The sequence below is a fragment of the Stegodyphus dumicola genome, chromosome 10 (assembly GCF_044657685.1).
Source record: "Stegodyphus dumicola isolate Sdum_Otavi_A_Nest chromosome 10, ASM4465768v1".
Classification (NCBI taxonomy): domain Eukaryota; kingdom Metazoa; phylum Arthropoda; class Arachnida; order Araneae; family Eresidae; genus Stegodyphus; species Stegodyphus dumicola.
In genome coordinates, this window is record NC_140777.1 from 171,824,014 (window position 1) to 171,843,627 (window position 19,614).

Below are 19,614 nucleotides of genomic sequence, written 5' to 3' on the forward strand. Positions count from 1 at the left end.
GAAATTAAAAGACTGATTAATATTAACCAAGAAATATTCATAAAAAAAGAGACATTAAGTAGAATACCAATTATTTACACCAGATACCATGAATTCCAGTTATCAAAATCTTTTGTCCTTACACTGAGAACTAATTAAAATCATAATAGTTATGCAAAAATTCTAATTATTTTGCATATACAATCAAGATAATCAAAAAAAAAAAAAAAAAAGCATGGATAAAGTGTTGCATTTTCAGATATTGAGAATGTGCATGATATACCTTCAAATTCCTAGGATAAATAGAATTAAACATACAGTTAATTTATTTATGTGTTTCGAATTAATTCAATTACTTAAATAATACAAAATAATAATATAATACAGTACATATTTTTCAAGTTTATGAATTAATGTAGATGAAAATGCACAGGATGAAGTAAACCTATAAAGCTAGCCAATTATGCAAACTTATAAACAATTATGGTAAAGTAATTATATTTTGTATATAGCATATCTACTATTTATTTATTCTATAAATCATACTCAGGCATAACAAAAGCTTCATTTCTAAAAACAGACTAAACAAACATGCTAATATATCCAATTTCCTCTCTGTGCAAAGAATTTGTACTCTACATTGTGCAACTGCAATCAAATACCTTGATTGTGGTTGCATAATGTAGAATACAAAGTGGTACAAGTTACATTTTTCTGTGATTTTTCTTCTTCTTTATTAATTGCTACTGATAAAAAATGTCTCGAAAAATTCAACTTTGTTTTGAAAAATTTAAACATTTCATCTTAACTATACGATTTGTGTTGAAATAAAATATGAAAAAGCAGTCACCACAATAAGTACTTATTTGACTAACAAAAAAATAAAATAAAAAAAATAAACTATATTGGATTTTTCAAGCACACAGATGGAGGATAGTAATAGCACAGACATTAAGAATTCTACTGCACTGAAATACAGTCAAAAGTCGTTAATTCGGACACCCATAATTCGGAATGATCTATAATCCGGACCTCAAAACTAAAAACTTTCTGCGCATGCGCCGCGTTGACACATGCGCATAGGCGTTTACGCGTGCGCGTAAGACCTTTTACGACTGCACATATGAGTGTGCGCAAGTGCAGAATACGTTTTCGCGTGCGCGTTTTATGTATAATGGACGTATAAGCTAAAATTATCTAATTATCTATTTCAGTTAATGTTGATGATTGCGTTGTTCCTTAATTTTCAAATTGGATACGGCTTATTATTTTTTGCAGACTGTAAGAGCAATTTTATAAAAGTAAGCTTAAACTTTCGATTATATCAAATAGAATTTCCGATATATATTTGTTAATATGTAAAGGATCTAAAGCGAAAGTATGTTTTGAAATCCGAAATCTGTTTATCAATTTCAGGCTGCTCGGCGGGGGGAACGCCGCGGGCGCGTAATGAATTGGAAGTTGATCTGTCAGCACTATCCTTATCTGCAGCGCAGATGTTTTTATTTTATTTGGCTTATAATTCCTTACCAAATGTAGTATTTCATCTCGATATGCTCCGTCTTTGATATGATTTAAAACAAGTTCCTCGTCATTATAATTCGCTTCTGATAGCGAAGAAAGTGACAGAGGTTATTGAAAACGAAAAAATTTCGATTGACAAATTAGTCGGTGTTCTCAACACAGCAATAATAGGACTTGAACAGCGGAACTTTGTAACTGAACAAGAAATTATGTCTGTTTAATAGAATTAAAGAGAAAGTATTATCACATGAAACGAAGCAAAACTTAAACAACTTACATTGAAAGAAATGTTTAATAAAGTAAACAAATAAATATTAAGCTTTTTCGTTTTGCAAATTTTGATACCCTTTAGATCATAATTGTTCATTATTTCATAAATTACGGTTTCATATTTTTAATTTTAGAATTTCTGCATGCCATCTTACGAGATTTAAACTGATGATCTATAATCCGGAAAAATCGATAATCCAGAATCGCCGAAGTCCCGACGAGTCCGGATTAACGACTTTTGACTGTAAATATTTAACATTTTATTACTTGATTTCTTGGTTAATCAAGTTTAGTTATATGCACTTTTTATACAAATGTTCATATATAAAACTAGAGGACAAAAATTGTTAACTAGTCTAAAAACTTGTTAATTTGCAATTTTTAATTTACACACAAAGTATTAAGCGAAATCATATTAGTCTCCTGACAACAGAATATATTTTAAATGTCACATAATAGTGATTTTATAAAAGTGTACTGTAACCTAAAATGTTCTTGTCTGCAAAAAAAAAAAAAAAAAAAAATTCTTTTAAGGAAAAATAAAATCATGTATTTGGCAACAGCAATTTCAAAAAATATGCATGACAGCAGAGTTAAGCATTTTCACTGCAGAAAGCTTGGACAATGTTACATGAACTCAAGAATTTCTCATTAGCTCATCAAATAAAATTCATATTTGCCAACACACGACACCCAAAAATCAAAATGTATTTTTTTAAGAAATCAGGAGATGTTTCTCAACAATAAATGATTTTTTAAATGATAAAAAGATACTTTTTAATACAGAAGAAACTTTAAATAGTTACTATTAACATCTGAAAGTTCATTACTAATTCTTAAATGCAAACAGTACAAAAATACGTACATGTAAAAACATTTTTATTATTTGCAACTTTTAACCAAAAAATAATATTTTAATTAGTTTCCATACAAATGCTTTGATCCATGGCAGATTATGCTTTCATTAAGAAAGAAACTTCATAATTTTGTTCATAGCAATTGCCATGTAGGCCTGCTTTTGTCTAATAAAAGTTTTTCCAATGTGTCATCACTCATATTAGATCTAGATTTAATCCTTGTTTTTGCAAAACTGAAAATCCTCTCCCATTCTGCATTACTATGGGGAATTATCAGGATAGCCAACCTAGACAGTTTAAAATTCCACCAGCAGCTTTCAGTTTTCTAATCAGACTCCACTTGTGTCAATTTTAGTTGGTTTTTATAACTTTATCCAAGTTTTTCTAATTTTAAACTGCAAAACTGTGACTGCAATTTTATCAGTTGCAACATCAATATCATCGTTTTTTATAACTAAATGAAGTAAAACTGGAAATTTATTCAAAAAATATCTTATATCAGTAAACGATGTATTTGCTAGTGCAGAAACATCTGCAATTTCAGCATGTAAAATCAGTTCATCGTTGACTGGAAATTATATAGTATGTAATCAAGCACTCAGCAGTAGTAGTTTTTGACATGTAAATAAAATGTACTTTTGTCTATCTCTGAAAGTTCTTTCACTACTTTGTTAGTAGCAGACCCTATTACCAAATCTTCATCATCTGATTTTCTATTTCACTATAAATCACATCATATTTAGAATTAGAAGATAAAGCAAAGACTGGTTTTACAAACTTTGATAAAATGTCTTTAAACAGATCAATCACAGACAGACAACCAAAGCATAAACATTTATTCTTCACAAGATAAACTTGCAGTAATTGGAAAATGTTTCCCTGGTTGAGCTTTTTTTTTTTTTTTTTTTTTTTTCCCCGAGAGAGAAATTTGTATCAGCTTTATGTTCTTATTTTGAGAACTAAGAATTAAATTGCTCACTGGCACAGAAATTACTTTATTTTTCTCAAACCTACTTTTAACAGTGGAAGTAGTAACTACATTGCCATTTACTTTAGGTATGTTATAACTTTCAATACTTTCATAGGTATGCCTTTTATCTTAACTCTAGAAGCATTTACTTCTCCTTTAAAAAATGCAAGAAGTGGGTTCAATTAGTCAAGGATTCGAGATAAGCATTTCTTTAAAAAAACCAGCAAGTACATATATGTTTCAAAATCTTTTCTATTTCAGTATTATGCAGCTGTTTGAATTGTTTCTTCTCTTTAGAACTCCTTTCAAAATAATAATAAATATCAACGATGTGTTCATCAACACTTATTGGTAAAGAAGCTGCCCCTTTTTCAGCTACTAAATTTAAGGTGACAAGTGCACCTCTTAATTTGAAAAGCTGCATTTTCCTTTTTCAAGATGCCATGAATACCAGTCTTCAAGCCTACCATTACTGATGCCAGCACCAAGTGCTAAGCAGTTATCCAGGAGAACTGCATTTTCTTCTAAAGTTTTAATAATTACCTGTGCTATACTAAAGTCTGTTGAATGGCCTTCTAAATTGGAGACAGAAAGTAAACTACATTCAATTTCTGAAGACACTGGATTAAAAAAAAGAAACAACTGGATGCAGTTTTTGATCAGTATTATTATCAGTTCTCCATCCGTAGAGAGGCAGAACAGAACTATTTTAATTTAATGCAATAACTCAAGATTTATTTTTCATACCCATTTCTTTATCAACTGCAACTGTTTTGGTCCTTGGGCTTGAGTATTTCTTAATGATTTCACTTTCGGGAAACATTTTTCTAAATAAAGCTACAGCATGATACGATGCATTCAGTGGCAGATTGTGTTCCAGTAAAAAGGCAGAAAACAGGCATTTTGCATTAATAACTTTTTGGTCCTTTGCTTCCACAGAAAAAATCATTTTATTTTTTCAATAGAACTTATTTTGTCCTTGTGTTTTAGAGTACGCACATGTTTGCAGCCCTTCCACCACACAAAATTTAAAAATTACAATGACAAACATTACAGATCGCAAATGTATTTCATGTCCTTGAGGAAATAGAGGGAGGAAAGTTATCTGTGTATGATTTTTGAAAAGTACATGAGTATTTTACCTTTTTCACAGACATAGCTAAAACAAAAGATTGTAATATCTTAAATGATTTCTCAAAAGCATATGCACTCGCACAGCATACTGACAAGATAAACGAAATAAAAACCTCGATGTTTTTTTGTGCTCATTGGCTAATATATGCCAGATGACATGCACCAACGCTCGATGTTCATTGGAGAAATGGAACACGATGTTTTTGGACATATGTGCTCTCACTCACAAAGCAGAAGCATGCTATAATTTCTCACTGATGAAACGCCTTTGGTTTTCTTTTACGTGTAATCTAGAGGGAAAAACCTAGTACTTTCAGATGCCTAGAACCACTTTTTTCTGGTGCAAATAATGAAGCACTTTGCTAAGCTACATAAAAAATTGGGAAAATTTTAAGAATAAATTTTAATAATAAGTCACAAGAAATATGTTGAAATCAGGTTAGTGGGAGAATGGTCGAAAATCAGAAGAGTTGGCAACTCTGAAAATTTTATATATGAGAAATATATAAAAAAATGTGCAGCTGAAAGTGTGTTAAGTTTTACTAACAAAATGCTATTTAAGAGAGGTAGAATGCAAAAGAAGTATTTAACTTACTTCTTTTGCGTTCTGCCTCTTTTCACCTGTGGTTCACTAATTTTAGAATGTAGATTTAAGAGGCAAGCAGTTTTACTACAAGTTTTACAAGCAGTTTTTTAGAGATTTACGGATAAGAGTGTGAGAGTTTGGCCTGCTAATACTAATGCTGGTCTTACTGTGAGCATTGTAAATTGAGGTTAGATCCTGTTTTCTTAAGTACGTGTTTAAATTTCTGTCACCATCTAAGAAAGCTTGATGTCTCTAGTCAAATCAGATTTAAACTGTTGAATTTATATCCATTTTTAAAGAAAGCTTTGAGTTTAAACCAAAGTTCACGCTGGCTGGGTGAGTTAGAATAAACTTGAAATGTTTTAATTCTGTGTCTGTTTGATGGTTAAATACTGTGGTGATGATAATTCACCTCACAGAATCTAAGTAACAACATATTGTTTTTGTACTACCCTAACCAAGTTATTAGGAACTCATTACTAAGTTACAACAGTAACTAGATCTTTACATAATTACAAAACAAAATAACTATGTATTATTATGTTTGATCATAATACAAACATAATAATATTCATGAGAAAGGAGCTGATAAAAAGGATTTAAAACTGGAGTCTACGGAGTTAAAAAAGTGAAAATGCTTTTTTATCATTTAATAAAATATATTATGTAAGCCATATTTCATTTTATATGATAATTAGAATAAAACTGAAAAAAATTTCATGCCCAATTTAGGAAGTATGTGAAATTTTAACTTGAATACACAGATGAAATGCAATATATAAACAAAATTACTATAATAAAAAATGATTACACAAATATGTCAGAGGAAAGATGGGTCATCTGCTGTGGTCTTTCTAATACTTATAGCATGCATAGCGATGCTAAGAAAATGTCATGATGACAAGAATTATGACTCACATACTTAGCAAAGTTTATTAAATATAATACTATATATACCAATATATATATAAAGCATTATTTAAAATCATTAATATAATGTACTTTATTTATCTTTAAAATCATGGTGCTTAAATTTTTTTTTTTTTTTTATTTTATTCTTTATTTGGAATGCATATTTCAAATAATCTTAAAGAGGAAAACCTCTAAGTGATATTCTGGTGTGAAGGGTAAAATGGGACAAGAAAAGATAGAGAACTGCTGAACTAAATAATGTTTTCTATAGTTTATTAATAATATCACAAAGCACAGCTATAATTGGCAGTAATTCATATTAAACAATATAATCTTTACTATAAATATCATGATCTGACATGGCAATAAAGAAAAAAAAAAAGATGTACCTCTTTCTGAGCAGCTCGTTCAGCTATGTCATCTATACTTAAATTCATAGAATTTGTAGCAATTACTGCATCACTTTTACAACACTGTGATATCCCTAAATGTAAATATTTTAATACGTTATGATCTTAAAAATAGAAAGGTTCTGTATAAAGTAAAAGAGTAAATAAATAAATAAAAAAGTTGTAATATAAAGGTTTTAATAATTTTATTAAAAAATATATTTTGTTCACATAAATTATCATAAAATACAATAGATATTTTTTGAACATTCACCAGAAATTTTCTAGATGCATTAAATTAACATTTTTGCGTTGCATTTAACTAACCTAATTAGCGTTTTTTAAAAAAATCCCTAAATTAAAATCTTTATTATTGTTATTTATTATTAATCATAAAGTAAAGTAACTTCAGAAAATCTCTGATACAGCAGCTTCACAGCACATAAATGTTGGTATGCAAATAGTGATGGATTGTCACCAATAACATGATAAACAGTGTAATTTGGACATCCTGCAAAGGAGTTAATTGTGCAACTCGCTTATTCTTTACTCTTACTTTTCTCACTCTTTCAGAAAAGGACAGTGATATGACACTCTCTATTATGTAACTCCCTTTTGATATATAAATTGGAATACTAATGAATTTCAATCTATTTTCATGTAAATAAAATGTGTTTCACTTACAATTTTCCATCTACAACCTTTTTTGGATTACCAATTAATTAGGCATGATCTCACTTGATGCTGAGATGGATACAAGGTAAGAGGAATCATTTTGCTCTCTACTTTTATTAATTTGTTGTGAAATTTCAAGGTTATAAAAATGTTTTACAACAAAAGATTATGAGACTGAAAGAAAAAAACTCTAGTTTCATATCAAAACTGAAAATAAATTTTTTCGATGATACAAAAATGCTGCATTCAAGTCAAATGCAAACTGCAAAACTGAATTCCAGCAATTACTTAACATGGAAATTCAAAATGCAAATACAGTCAAAAGTCGTTAATCCGGACTCGTCGGGACTTCGGCGATTCCGGATTATCGATTTTTCCGAATTATAGATCATCAGTTTAAATCTCGTAAGATGGCATGCAGAAATTCTAAAATTAAAAATATGAAACCGTAATTTATGAAATAAAGAACAATTATGATCTAAAGGGTATCAAAATTTGCAAAAAGAAAAAGCTTAATATTTATTTGTTTACTTTATTAAACATTTCTTTCAATGTAAGTCGTTTAAGTTTTGCTTCGTTTCATGTGATAATACTTTCTCTTTAATTCTATTAAACAGACATAATTTCTTGTTCAGTTACAAAGTTCCGCTGTTCAAGTCCTATAATTGCTGTGTCGAGAACACCGACTAATTTGTCAATCGAAATTCTTTCATTTTCACTAACCTCTGTTACTTTCTTCGCTATCGGAAGCGAATTATAATGACGAGGAACTTGTTTTAAATCATATCAAAGACGGAGCACATCGAGATGAAATACTAATTTGGTAAGGAATTATAAGCCAAATAAAATAAAAACATCTGCGCTGAAGATAAGGATAGTGCTGACAGATCAACTTCCAATTCATTACGCGCCCGCTGCGGCGTTCCCCCCGCCGAGCAGCGTGAAATTGATAAACAAATTTCGGATTTCAAAACATACTTTCGCTTTAGATCCTTTACATATTAACAAATATATATTGGAAATTCTATTTGATATAATCGAAAGTTTAAGCTTACTTTTATAAAATTGCTCTTACAGTCTGCAAAAAATAATAAACCGGAACCAATCTGAAAATTAAGGAACAACGCAATCATCAACATTAACTGAAATAGATAATTAGATAATTTTAGCTTATACGTCCATTATACATAAAACGCGCACGCGAAAACGTATTCTGCACTTGCGCACACTCATATGTGCAGTCGTAAAAGGTCTTACGCGCACGCGTAAACGCCTATGCGCATGTGTCAACGCTGCGCATGCGCAGAAAGTTTTTAGTTTTGAGGTCCGGATTATAGATGATTCCGAATTATGGGTGTCCGAATTAACGACTTTTGACAGTACTACTAATAAAGGAGGATCTTGACGATGTAATTGAAGATGTTCCTCCAAGCCCTATTACAGAACAAAGGTGTAAACGGGCAATGTCGCACAATGATATATTTATTTATCGAAGACAGCCAAATAATTCACATTAAAAATGAAACTACTGCTAAAGCCACCTGGGAAAAACTCAGGCAGGTACAAAAAAGCTCTACAGTTTGAAGCTTAAGGAAGACGGAAATATGCAAACACATATAAATACATTACCAGAGTTAGTTGATAAACTCAAATCAATAGGTGAGAACATAAAAGACGAACACGTTTCAGCACTTTTGCTTTGTTCAATGCCTAGTTCTTATGATACGCTCACTACGTCTCTTGAAGCCAGAGCAGAATCGGAACTGAATCCGGAATTCTTAAAAGGGAAATTAATTGATGAATTTAACAAGAGAACTGAAAATAGTTCATCAGATTCAAAGGCATTTAAAGCCTCATTTCAAAACAAGACAAAGAGAGAAAAGTTTTGCTCAAATTGTCATAAGATTAATCATTTTAGATCAGAGTGTTATCATCTAAAATCGAAACAAAAATATGAACCGCGCCAAAACTTGAAGAAAACATATGCGGATTCTAAAACACACCAAGCAAAGAAAGCGTATAACCTCACGATGAATCAACAAGAAATAAAAATTAAAACACCAGAAATCGAATCCAGATGCTGTGGCATCACTCTGTCTGCTAATAGCATCGTACATAAATCATCAGAGAGTTTTATTTTCAATAGTGGGGCAAGTAGCCACCTGTTAAATAAGAAATATTTCACAGAATGTAAACCCATAAATTCATCAAATATTATAACTGCGAATGTGCAATGTTTTAAATCAACAGCGATAAGAACTGTCCATTTTAAAACATTAAATGATAAACAAAAAATAACTGAAATTCTCTTATGAGAAGATTTATATGCTTCTGAATTAGAAGCGAATTTGATCTCAATTAAGAAAATAACTGAAAAAGGACTTTCGGTTCTATTTGAAGGAAATAAATGTATGATCATGAAGGAAGATCAGATTATTCTAGAATGTCATGCAACTAACAATATTTACCAAATTAAACCAATCGACAATAATAACGAACCATCAGCTTCATATAGCATTTCAGTGTAAAAATGAGAACTTTGTTCAACTTTAGCATATATGCCTTGGTCACAGAAACAATGACGTGATCAAATAACTTGAACAAAGAACTCGCTGAAGGAATTAAACTACATAATTGTAAACATGATACCAAATGCACTCATTGCATAAAATGTAAACTAACTGATTTCCCGTATCCCAAAGAATCAAAATTCAAAGCATCTAAACCGCTAGAACTCGTACACTGATGTTTTAGGACCAGTACAAACAACGTCTGTCAGTGGATACCTGTACTTCAAAACTTTTATTGATAATTACGTTCACAATGATTTACCTAATGAAAAATGAAGTAATTTCTAAACTAAAACAATTTATTGCTCTTACAAACAATAAATTTGGGAGAAAGGGAAAAACGAAAAAAAGAAGTGATAATGGTGGTGAGTACAAAAGTAAGGCACTTGAGGAATATCTTATAAAACATGGTATAAATCATCAGCTTACTGTACCATATTGTCCAGCACAAGATGGAGTGAGTGAACGCAAATATATGTCTTGGATGGAGATGACAAGATGTCTTTTAGCTGACTCAGGTCAATCTCACAGATACTGGGTGGAAGCAGTACTAACTGCAAATAATTTACAGAATCGTAACACCACAAAACCAAATGCAAAAACACCATACGAATTATGGAATAACAAGAAACCCAACCTCTCTCATCTCAGAACTTTTGGGTGCAAGGTTTTTGCTTACATACATAAATCTAAAAGGGGTAAACTGGATGATACTAAGGAATACTCATCGGCTACGATAGCAGAAATAAAGGCTACATAATTTTAGTCCCTGGAGACACAAATCATAATAAGTCGATCTGTACGATTTATTGAAGACACTGGAACTGATGAGCCTGTAGTGTACCTTTAAACCAGGATGAAGAAAATCCTAAGGTAGAAAGCTCAGAACACAAACAGGAAGAAATAAAAATAGAAGAACCTGAAGAGGAAGAAATATCAGAACACGAAGAAGAACCTTTGGAAGTCAGAAGATCGAATAGAGTCACAAAAGGTAAACCTACGGATTACATGCAAAATATCCAATCTTCCCCAAACCCAAAACCTGGAAGGAAATTCAAACTTTGGATGAAAATGAAAAAAGAAAATGGCTAACAGCTGTTCGAGAAGAAATTAATTCACTAAGAAGAAAACAATACTTGGGAATTAGTTGATTTACCAAAAGGAAGAAAACCAATAGGATGTAAATGGTCGTTAAAAATGCAGAAGGAAAAGTTGAAAGATATAAAGCCAGATTAGTTGCAAAAGGATTTAGCCAGAAGTTTGGATCAGACTATGATGAAACCTTTGTTCTTGTCAATGCAGAAGGAAAAGTTGAAAGATACAAAGCCAGATTAATTGCAAAAGGATTTAGCCAGAAGTTTGGATCTAACTATGATGAAACCTTTGCTCCTGTAGTAAAATACAAAAATCTATGAGCCTTCCTATGTGCTGCTTCGTATAAAAACATGTCTGTCAGACATATTGATGACAAAACAACTTTCCTTCATGGAGAACTAGAAAAAGAAATTTACATGACTCAACCTGAAGAATACTCAAAAGCTGGAAATAAAGTTTGCAAGCTAAAGAAATCTACACAGTCAAAAGTCGTTAATCCGGACTCGTCGGGACTTCGGTGATTCCAGATTATAGATTTTTCCGGATTATAGATCATCAGTTTAAATCTGGTAAGATGGCATGCAGAAATTATAAAATTAAAAATATGAAACCGTAATTTATGAAATAAAGAACAATTATGATCTAAAGAGTATCAAAATTTACAAAAAAAAAAAACTTAATATTTACTTGTTTACTTTATTAAACATTTCTTTCAATGTAAGTTGTTTAAGTTGCTTCGTTTTATGTGATAATACTTTCTCTTTAATTCTATAAACAGACATAATTTCCTGTTCAATTACAAAGTTCCGCTGTTCAAGTCCTATAATTGCTGTGTCGAGAATACCGACTAATTTGTCAATCGAAATTTTTTCGTTTTCAATAACCTCTGTGTCTCTTTCTTCACTATGGAAAGCGAATTATAATAACGAGGAATTTGATTTAAATCATATCAAAGACGGATTATATCGAGATGAAATACTACATTTAGTAAAGAATTATAAGCCAAATAAAGTAAAAACATCTGCCCTGAAGATAAGGATAGTGCTGACAGATCAACTTCCAATTCATTGTGCGCCGCGGCATTAATTGTGTAACTCGCTTATTCTTTTCTCACTTCTTCAGGGAAGGACAGTGATATGACACTCTCTATTATGTAACTCCCTTTTGATATATATATTGGAATACTAACGAACTGTACAAATTTTGATCTATGACATTTGACTATTTATGAAGTACAATTTCATGCAACATGAATTTTTGCATTCTCTACTTTTATGCAAAATGCCATATTTCAGAAGAAATGCAATGCTTTCTTTTCATCAGCACACAAACTCCACAATCCCATTATGATGCCTTATGGGCAGGGAAGCACACTCAATGCAATAAACACTAGTGACCATCGTCAACTCAACAAAACAAACACTAATGACAGGTGCTCATCTGCTGTGCATGTGTTCATACCTGGGTTGTCACATAAACACATTTTGGCGACATTATAGGTTGCCTGCTTTGGTAACAAAGTGCACACTACCTCCTAAATATTTTTGAGTGGAAGATAATCAGAAAGAAAAAATATTTAATATAATAACTAAGTCATATAATATAGTTCATAAATATATCTTAAACTCATGAATGTAATAAATATCTCATATTCATATATGCAAAGGAACAATAAAAAGTAAACTATAGTTTGAGTCCTATTACCTTTTATTAGCATCTTTATAATGTTCATGTAGTTCTGTTTGTGTATCATATCATGATTAAAATCAAAATAAAACTTCAAAACTGTTAGATAAAAGAAAAAGCAATGACAAATTTATGTATAATAAAATGCAAAATACTTACATTCAAATAAATCCTGTTTTAGAGCTAAATCATCAGGTACAGCTTCAATTATGAAATCTGACACTTTAACAGCTTCTTCTAATCTGCTTATGTAATACACATCACCCTAAATATAATAAATATTGGCTGTTGTCAAATAATATCAATATATGTAATCATTAGATATGTTTTAAATAAACTGTTTTAAATAAAGAGTTAAAATGCTAAATATGACAGAAATGTATATAAAGTGATAATATTAAAAATTCAGTTCAAAATATCAGCTAACATACTTCAGTTTTACAAATGCACTGATCAGAAATAGAAATGAAAACATTCATCATAATTTTTGTTATTCCATGTTCAGAATTAATTCAAGTTAGTTACATACTTAAAAACAAAATTCTGTGAAGCTGACTAACAGTGGAAAATAAAAACTTTTATATACACAAACTGCACACTTAAGAAATACAGCAAATTCTCTTGCAAACAAATCCTTTAGAAATTACCTCTAAAAGAGAGAAATATTTCTGAGAAAATAAATAAATATCAATACTGATAATTATAATATTCTTATCTAAGGAAACTACTTCCTAACCTGAGGCTATCAAATACATTTATTCACAGCCATCAAAAACATTTTAATTTCGTATCAACATTAAGCACTTCAGAGTACTACACCAATTAAGAACTGTACAACAATTAAGAACAATATTTCACATTTCTGAAACATAATTGAGGTTCAGAATAGAATAAAAACCATTGAAATTGACATCTTTCACAGCATTTATTTTTTCAGTACAAGATTTTACTTAAATTTACAATTATGTTCAAATCCAAAAGCTCAAAAAAGTCTTGGTAGTAAAAGAGTTATCTTTAACAATAGAAGAGTCAGGTAAATAAAAAAAGAATTAGAAAATGTAATCAAAAGTTTTTTCAGCAAAATAATAATAACAAGGAATTTGCACTTAAAACAAATTATAAATCATTACTTTCAAATCAAATGCTAAAATATTTGCTCCTCCATATATTCACAAAATTATATACAATCTACTTTTTGCCTTGGATTCAAGCAATCTACTTTTTGCTTTGGATTCAAGCAATCTTTCTTCATTTTGAAATTTAAAAAAGAAAGAAGAATAACCAAAGGCCAATTTAATGCAGAAAATTTCAAGAACTCTTAGGTAGCCTCAATTCTAAACATAAAGTAGACTTTTAAAAATATTTAGAGAAGTTCTTAAAATTAAAATAAGTTATAGTTTAAACAGAAATATTTCAAAGAACTACAAATAAAATAAGAAATGGGATAAGAACAAGCAATCAAAGACTTTTTTTAATAACATTTAGCCTCAATTCTAAACATAAAGCAGACTTTTAAAAATATTTAGGGAAGTTCTTAAAATTAAAATAAGTTATAGTTTTAACAGAAATATTTCAAAGAACTACAAATAAAATAAGAAATGGGATAAGAATAAGCAATCAAAGACTTTTTTTAATAATATTTAGGCTCAATTAAATTAATTAATTAAAATCGCCTCCTCCTTTTTAGACAAGATTGTCATTTTTTCAGAAGCAAGGGCAATATTTAAGGGAAATAAGATAGCAGTTTTCTTGTGCTAACTAAAACACTTTCTTGTTTTTCCTTATTATCATAAATGATTCAAGAACAAATATCACTGGCAGCCTGTTTAATTTGAACTGAGATGCTTCTGGAAGTTCTCTTAAAATTAACTGGCATGTCTCACATAAATTTATTACTATGCTTGCTTCTCCCAAGCTACTATTAAAACTGTTTCCAGCTCCAGCTGAAAAGATAAATTTGCACATTGCATCATCTCAATCAGTGATATGTCACAGGGACTAGGCTAGTCCCCGAAATTTTGGACATTCACATTTTCAAGAACATATTTACTTGATACTCAAAAGTATTACAAGGAACAGTATTTTACCTCATTTGAAACTGAATGCTATTCTAATCTAGTCAACCTATCATACGAGTAGGAGGAACTCGAGTTTTATCAATTCTAGATGAAGGAAGATCAAGCTAGCTTTCACTCATTTCTGCAGCTACTTTAGACATGTTATTAACTACTGGTAGTAGGTTGTAAGAAATTTTTCTAATGACTCATATAATTTTTCTTTAAAGTTTAATGCAATATTTTAGTTTATTTTTATGAAAGCATTCACTATGAAGAAGGAAAAGGTACAAAAAGCTAGTCCATACTTGAGGTTATTATGGAGCTTGCGTAAGTAACCTGGCAAGCCATTTTATGGCAAAGTGCTGATGAGACAGCTGTAGTATGACAATCCTATAGTCTTGATCCCCTGTCAGCAACTTTTTTTTTGTCATAACATATTTTTAAAAGAAACTAAAAAATATTTCCAGAAATAAGATTTACTATATATATTCTCACTTGTACAAGCATGTAACAGGTACAGGTGCAAGTAATTTCACCACTAGGTTGTACAGGTATGGTCCACCATACTAACTGTGCAGTTTGGCCCCAATTTGAGGGAGAACTCCCCGGCAAGAGGGGGACAGATCTTCAACCCTAATTAACACCCTAACACCAACCTCTAAAAATGACTTTTGGTTCACCTTATATTATAAATGCCCCCTTTCTGAAAACACTATATGCTTACAAACATCCATGCCTTCTCCAGGATTTGAACCAGGGCCCACTGGTAGGGCAGTCAGCGTCACCAACGACTATACTGGATGGGCAGCACAAGCATGAAACATTATACAATCACTCCAAAGTGGAATATTTATACAATTTTAAGATGATTAATAACATGGAAACTGAGAAGTAATCTATTTTGGTGGTCTAGTGTTCTTTTTGAGATAAAAGTATTTTAATCCATCATATTAAAAATAAATTATTACAGCATTATAATTTTGATTTTTCATCTTCACCGAATTTTTAAAAATTTACCAAAGCACATTGTGCTTTTTTTATTAAACTAATTAATCTTCATATTATTATCATTAGTCTCTACATTCAAAATACAATAAACTCTTTATCACGAAAACCACCTCCTTAAGATAAGATCCTCAAGATCCACTTATAAAAGCAATCAATATTTCTCAAAACATAAATAAACATTAGTTCTGAATTTCATCTCTCTAAGACAGCCATCTCTAATGCCTGTGGTGAGTTGTCTTAGGAAATTAGATTACAATTTTTCTAATTAATATATTAGATTATAATTTTTCTAATCTTTTCATGCCTAATCCTCTTCAGTGAAAATCACATCACCAATTTCAATAGCTTCATAATGAATAATTAAAATATTAATTATGCATAAGAATTAATAAGCATTTACACATAAGAATGTGCTAACCTACTAATATTTATATGACTGAAATAACATACTAAAAATGTAGGTGTTAGTAAGAGTCCATCTTCAGTGAGAAGACGCTTATCTTCTTGAATTCTTAAACGAACTCGATCTAAAGCCTCAGGATTTCGATCATACACCCGCACCTCATGGCCATGATATGCTAATTCCCCTATAAATATAAAAACATATAACGATTGGTAATAACTATGTCAGACTAATATTTTTTAATTTGCGGAAAAAAACGTTTAAGTGACAATAATTGAATGATTTTTTAAGTCAAATATTATATTTAATATAAATATTCTTTTATTGATGAATACCAAAAGTTGTAATTCAAACTTGCAAATGATAAAATTATTAGAAAGGTATTATGAAATTCATACATGAAATCAAATGAAAAATTGAATGTAAGCAAAAATAAAGAACATCATCAAAATAATTTCTCTTCATAAAATGACCCATTTTTCTGGGCTAAAAATAAGACTTCCATTAGAATGACAATGTTAAAAAATTTCATTATTGCTCTTGTTCTCTATGCTACAACAGAATATATTTTTTTTTATAATGCAGTTACTTTTAAAAAGTCTTCCAACTTAATATAGTATATCAGCCAGTTAAGTTCATTTTAAAATTATAAGATAATTTCTGGATTCCTATTCTTGCATCTGTATATTATGCAAGGGTTTTAAAAATTTAACTGAAGGATTTTGATTATTTTTTTAAATGGAAACAATAATTACCTTTATTTCAAAAATTGTAAATTTTATACTTCATTACATAGCAGAAACTGATACATTGTCTCAAATGTGAATTTCTATACTAAGGAATACCATATTTCTTCAGTTGTAAGGTATACTTGTTTTTTTCCCCACATAAATACTGCTAAAAATGCACTGCACCTCAGCATCAATGGCATCTTTGAATTGTAGACAGTTCTGAAATTCTTCCAAAATATTAATTTAATGTACTATTTTTTTAATAACACAAAATAAATTATTTTAAAAAAATCTAGATATTTCAATTATTTGGAATTTTCGTGTATCCGGAACAGAAACTGTCCAGAATTCAGCACTGCTGAGCTTTTACTCTGCGTTATTATTAATCACAGCAGCCATAATAACTTTTAGTAATAACCAGATTTTTTTTTAAATTTTCATTTTTAAAATCTATGATGAAACTGTATTTTGATGTAAACTCATATATATATTAGTGATTTTATGAGCTTCCATGCATCACAAAAAAGTATATAAAATCAAAAATCTATACATGCAAAAAGCATACACTTTTCAGAACAAATTCAACAGTTTACAAAAAAACAAAACAATTCACAAAATAATTCATACAAATATGAGTTCACTGTATTTCAAATTTCTTTATTATATAATCTGTGTTAATAAATAATTTATAGTTCTGAAAAGTAGCTTCCCTCTCAAGTTTTTTAATGAAAACCAATATATTTTTAATATTTTCCCCAAAATATTTCAAAATAACTATAAATTTGTGCTGCTTCATTTCAAGGGAATAAGAAATTATAACAAAAGTTATTTTTTTTTTAATTTTTCAAAGTTTATTTTAAATTTAGTAAAAAATTAATTTTTATTTTTAAACTGAAGGAAATATTTTGAAATCTATAAATTAAAAAAAACTGATGTAACTTACTATTTTCTAACGCTAAAGATTTGCTCAATATCTTAAAACATTATTTTAGATTTAATTTTAATTCGAACACATTTTTGTTTTTTCTCTTTAAGTACTATTTTTCTTGTCATGTCTCGAAATTTCATTTTGGGGATGACTTTTTTTTTAAACTTCATTTCTTATAAAAGATGATTTTGTAATTATATAAAGAGGTCCAAAATGTTTACAGCACACATTTTTACACATATAAAAATTTTTAAAGCATTTCATGCTATCTATTAGGAAGAATTACAAAAAGAAAATGAAACAACTAAATATGCAATATTATAGCTATTTACAGCAGACATATAAACTGAAGAACACCTCTAGCATGGACACTAATTATGAACAGTGAAATAAAATTTATAAAATATATTTATTTATATAGAAAAGGCACATTTCAGGCAATTATTAAAAAAAATCTACTTTAAGAATTTCAAAACTTGGTCATTTGTCCTCTTGGATTTTATAACCATGACAGCTTCTTAATTAAGTCAATATATTAGTCTTGATATGCACTAATTTCTAAATCCACTTGCTACAACCAAAATATAAAAACTTATTTTAAAAGTCTAAAATAATAAAAGGGATGTAACTGTAAATATGAGGGCAATTTTTCTTCTTCTCAAACATAAACTGTTTACATATGCATTCTCTTTCATTTCTTATAATAAAATATATGGGCTGCTGAAAACTTAGTTCCTCTTTAGTAAGAAAAAAAAGTTCACAAGGTAAGGACTGAATGCTGCAATGGTTGTTACTTAACTAACAATACATATTCCTTTTAATGGTACTTTCATTATATTTATATCTTAAATTGGCACTTCCTTGTTAAGCCTTTGATGACATCCAAAATTTGCAAATTACAGGCCGGGCAATAGGTCTGGCAATTCTGCCAACTAAATGCAGCGGCCACTTTAACAAACAAGTATCCACCTGTATTTTATTTTAAATGTATGCATAGCGGAACTGTTGTGGCTTAAACTTGTACAGAAATTTTAAATACTGATTAATATTGTTTGATTTGTTTTTTGTTGTTTTGAGAATGGCAACAAAAAGATTATTCATATTGTTGTTCTAAGAATTGTTTACATTTGCTAAAAAGGATAACAAAGACTATTTTTGATTTAAAATGTGGATTAATGTTATTTTAAGAAATGGAGTTCTAATTATAAAGATAACTTTGGAGTCAGGAGCCAATACTAACCACTAAACTATTAAATTTTTGGTTATATTTATTTTTTCCATAATAACTTCTACTTATACTGCTAAAAACTTTCAAATCAGGATTTTTTAATATAAATTACAGTCTTTTATATTTTAACCTAATACTTTACTTAAATATTAATCGATATTATGCAGAGGGTGTTCACACATTTTTTTAACAAATTCCAAACATTTACATATAAGCAAACCTTAGAATTTTACATTCTAATATGCGCAGTCTGATAGCACTATTGTTGAACTATCATATTACATCTTGATTTCCAAGATAAAAGTCCTTTTTTATTTCACTCCTCCTTCACAATCTTCCAGAGTCCATCCAATGTTTTGGTAAGCCACTTATAAAGAGCTTATTTTAAAAGTCCACACGCACAGTAATCCATAGGAAACACAACAGGGGACTTGGGTAAAATGCTTTTACAGGGAATAGCTTCAATTCTGCTTTCATTTCTTTTTTAAAAAAACAGAGCAGTAGATTTAGAGGTATGGCTTCGAGCCTTATCCTGGTGGAACTTAACACAGTGTAGATTGTTTAGATAAAGAAATGGAATTTCTTCTTTGAAAATTGGTGTTAAAACATATT

General features: G+C 29.7%; 1 protein-coding gene across 2 annotated transcripts in view; it reads right to left on the reverse strand.

Moving 5' to 3' along the window:
* Positions 1-19,614, reverse strand: part of LOC118202489 (uncharacterized) — a 100,260-nt gene that overhangs the window by 66,436 nt on the left and 14,210 nt on the right. For both annotated transcript variants that reach the window (XR_015043640.1, XM_085825874.1), the window contains exons 3-5: positions 16,163-16,299; positions 12,807-12,912; positions 6,622-6,716 (exon numbers count right to left, since the gene is read on the reverse strand). Coding sequence is in view for 1 of the 2 variants with exons in the window: in XM_085825874.1 (XP_085682000.1) it covers positions 6,622-6,716; positions 12,807-12,912; positions 16,163-16,299 (338 nt within the window). In the remaining variant the exon portion in view is untranslated. The remainder of the gene's footprint in view (positions 1-6,621; positions 6,717-12,806; positions 12,913-16,162; positions 16,300-19,614) is intronic.